The sequence below is a fragment of the Gekko japonicus genome, unplaced genomic scaffold (assembly GCF_001447785.1).
Source record: "Gekko japonicus isolate JY-2015 unplaced genomic scaffold, Gekko_japonicus_V1.1 scaffold373, whole genome shotgun sequence".
Taxonomy (NCBI): domain Eukaryota; kingdom Metazoa; phylum Chordata; class Lepidosauria; order Squamata; family Gekkonidae; genus Gekko; species Gekko japonicus.
This window is the reverse complement of record NW_015167542.1, coordinates 342,617-346,487: the sequence shown is the minus strand read 5'-3', so window position 1 is coordinate 346,487 and position 3,871 is coordinate 342,617. Positions and strand designations below refer to the sequence as shown.

Below are 3,871 nucleotides of genomic sequence, written 5' to 3'. Positions count from 1 at the left end.
GGACTCTCTGTCATTATACCCTGCTGAGATCGCCACAGCAAATTGACGCTGAGTGCCCAAAGCCGGGGCACTCTCCCAGAGCCTCTTCCTAGAGCTCGTTGTATTTATTTCCACAATGGGCCTTATTCCTAATCTACTATAAAACCATTAATCTGGTGCCAGAAGCAATGACATTTCAGCACCTGCCCAAAAAGTTTTTTAAAAAAACCCTCAAGCCTTTGCTGAATTTTTTTTAAAAAACTGTTCCTCAGTTTTATGATTTCCCCCTTTGTACTGATTGTGTTTGATTTATTACTAGTTTTAAATTTATGCTCAGTTTTATGTAGTGCACTGTTTTTTTTACCATGTTAATTACTACCATTGTTTTAACTGAATGCTGCCTCGGGAAGACTTTGTTGAGTGTATGGCATAGAAGTATCAATAGCCTATAAATATAAAATATATTTGAAAAAGTGCCCTTTTACATCTTGAACCCACTGATGAAATATTGCTCCCATCATTTAATATTGCTTCTCAATGATTAGCCATTTAAAACATTAGCTTATTTAGCTTAAAAACTTGCATGTTGTTCTTCACGTTCCTGCTATTTAGCTTAAAAGCTTGCATGTTGTTCTTCACGTTGCTGCTGAGAGTGTTCAGAGGAGATTGGCAGCCTGCAAAGAATGGCTGCCTTTGCCCGGAACACCACCTAAGCTTCCAGTTGTGTTCATCCACTGCTTCCTCTTTCCAACTGATAGCAGTATAGGGAGAAAATAGGTGAGCTGATACCAATGACTATTGCTGATGATCTGGGCCTAGCGGCCCCTGAGGTACTAGCAGAGTTGCTTGGTTGTGGCTGTGCATATCTAGCCACCAGTGGCCTGCTATACCAGTGGCCCACTGGGAAATTTCCCTATAAGTTAAATAGTCAGTGTGCTCCTGAACTGGGGATGCCAGGGATCCCCCTGGAATTACAACTCATCTCCAGACTACAGAGATCAGTTCCACTGTAGGAAATTTTATTTATTTATTTATCAGATTTATACCCCACCCTCCCAGCCACAGCCGGCTTAGGGTGGCTTACATAAAATAATAAAAACACACATGTAAGCAATTTAAATAGCCCTAAAATAATATAAAACACTCCAGCATTAAAAGGTGCTAGACACTAAATAATGCTAATAGTATTATTAGATTATTAGGTGATGGTGGCCAACTTTCAGTGATCTATCCTAGCGGATAGATCTCCAGGATCAGCCCATAGATCTAACCTTTGTGCTGCTGGCACAGGCTGTTTCTGATGACTCCAGGGAACAGGGTTCTCTGCCATTCCAGCTATTGGATTTCAGTAGGGGAGGCCAGAGATGGATTTTGGATGTTTTCAAGTTGGGAGAAATGCAGATTCCACACTTCAGTGTTGTATCTCCATGGGATCCGCATGCAATATGTAAATGTGTATACATTTACATGTGTTGTATATGTGTGTGTGTGTGTGTGATGCGATCATCTAATTAGAGTGCTTCATGATGAGGTTGTATCTTTCCAGTTTACTGACTGGGAGAGTACTGGCTCCTTCCAACCCCAACTACAGAAATGACTATTTGTTGTTTCAAATATGGATGCTTTGGAGGGCGGACTCTATGGCACTGTATCCAATTGGAGTTCCAGGCTCCACCCCCAAATCTCCAGGAGTTTCCCAACCTGGCTCTGGCAACCCTTATCCCCCATACTCTGCTGGTGGCCAGGAGCAACCTGGCAACCCTTGACGAGGCCATAATTATCACCACTTAGATACGTGTGTGTGTGTGTGTGTCTCTGTGTGTGGATGATTTGATGGCCATTGCTCAAAGTGCTTGAAGGAGCTGAATTAAAAAGCCTATTTTCAATATTACTAAGCTGCTCACACAATGATTCATTGTTTCCTAATTGCTCTCCCACCACACAGTGCCAGCACGCTGTCAAAACTGAAGTTGAGCACAGTTTTAAAATAAAATACTAATAGTGTCATCCTAAGCAGTGTTATATCCTTCTTAGTTCATTGACTTCAATGGATTTAGAAGGTTGCAACTCTACTCAGGGTGGCTCTGCAATTCTTGAATAAAATGTAGCATTGTATGGAATCAAACGCTTACAGGCCTAGGAAGTTTTGAAACTGTGGCATTTGACCAGTCTGTGAGTGCTGTAGCAGTTTTTCTTTATTTCAATATTACCAACCATACAAGCTATGAGTGGCGCAAGGTAATGAAAATGAAAGCATTTGGCATATCTTTAAAGATGGGCAAGAAAATAGTTGCACATATTTATCTGAATGAAAGGTATTGTGTGTAAGCATCCAAGCAGCACATGATTAGAGTTGTGAAGGCCCAGGAAGGGGGGGGGGACCTTGAGAATTTCATTTCTTCCAACATATGACATGCACTTGCTTTTCTCACATATGCTCATGCCAATACCCTTCACCTGAGAGGGTATCAACTCCTTCAGTCTCTGATGCCTCCTTGACCAGAACCACTAAGGAGACGGAGTATGTACCATCACTGAGGAAGGTTACCTTCCTTTTTTCACATATGATTGACTAAGCCAGAGGGATCAGGATCCAATACTGCTACGGTACTATAACTTGGTAAATGAAATGGCAAATATGTTGCCTTTGTCATATAACTAACTGATGGAATAAAAATGGCCCACAATGGCTGATTTGTGACAGATTTTACCTTTGTTTGCCCTGGCACAAGCCTGCAGGCTACTTGCCCATCAGATGGATGCCAATGTACAAGTAACTAGCATGGTTTCTACTGTGCCATGAATCAGTCAACTCCTAGACAAACACTGATATGCAACCAACACATAACATCTGCACCGCAGATGGGTACAACTGTAGTGCCAGCCTCTGTACTATGCCAGCACCTTTCACACCAAGTCCTCCTCTACCACACAATTCCAGAATGAGAAGCCATGGCTGATTTCTAAAGAGAAAGCTACAGCAAGCCTCTCTGGAAACCTAAACGATTTCTCTCTATGCAGGGAAGCTGTACATTGTAGGACACTATGTGGGTATAACCTTTTACCTCCTGGATTTTCTTGATTATGATAGTGTAAAATCCAACAGCATGTACAATCTCTGATTTGTGAGGGCGGGCTCCCTTCTTATCAGTGGTGACTGAATGAACTCTGCACATGGTCTGCTTCAGTGAGCTTGGACACTATGTACAAATTCTGGGGACGCATCCAGGATCAACTAAAGTCTAGCTGACTCATGAGTCTTTTTTCCACTTTGTCCCCTGTAGGGCTTGCAGTAGCTAACAAGTTCTGATAGATATACCATGCAGTGAATTTTTTCTACTGCTGACAAGGATTGGAAGAAACTAACCATGGTTTCATGTGGTATCATCGGATTTCGTTGAAATGGCTGTGCTTTGATACACAGTCCATATTAGGGCTATGCAAAAAAAGTTTAGCCTTGAAATTTAAAAAATATTTTTAAATTGGCACTATTGCATGCATCTAAACTTCTTTTTAACATAATTTTCATTGTTTTCAATGGGATACACATTTATGATGGAGATGAGATTCTTGGGGATTGTAGGCTGCTCATGCAAAGGATCTTCCCTGCCAGATTTCAAAGGAAGCGTCCTTATTCTGTAGGTCATTAAAATTGCTGCATACAGTGAAGACAGAGGCAAACATCTAGCAACCAGGGTTGCCAGTAGGGGGATAGTGGTCTATTTTTAAACAAAAATGGAGCATATAGTAAGGAGAGTTAAAAAGCTCACTGCATCCTGATGCTTCAAACATTTTTAATAACCAGACTCCAATACCAGCAATGAGCTGGGCTGGGAGGAAAATGCGATAAAGTGAGTAAAGTGCCAGGAGGGGAAGGGTTCAGCTCACCTTG

General features: G+C 41.7%; 1 protein-coding gene across 1 annotated transcript in view; it reads right to left on the bottom strand.

The window, feature by feature from the left end:
• Positions 1-3,155, bottom strand: part of SH3RF2 (SH3 domain containing ring finger 2) — a 95,938-nt gene extending 92,783 nt beyond the window's left edge. The window contains exon 1 of the mRNA XM_015413606.1: positions 3,045-3,155. Coding sequence (XP_015269092.1) covers positions 3,045-3,155 — 111 coding nt within the window. The remainder of the gene's footprint in view (positions 1-3,044) is intronic.
• Positions 3,156-3,871: the final 716 nt, after the last annotated feature.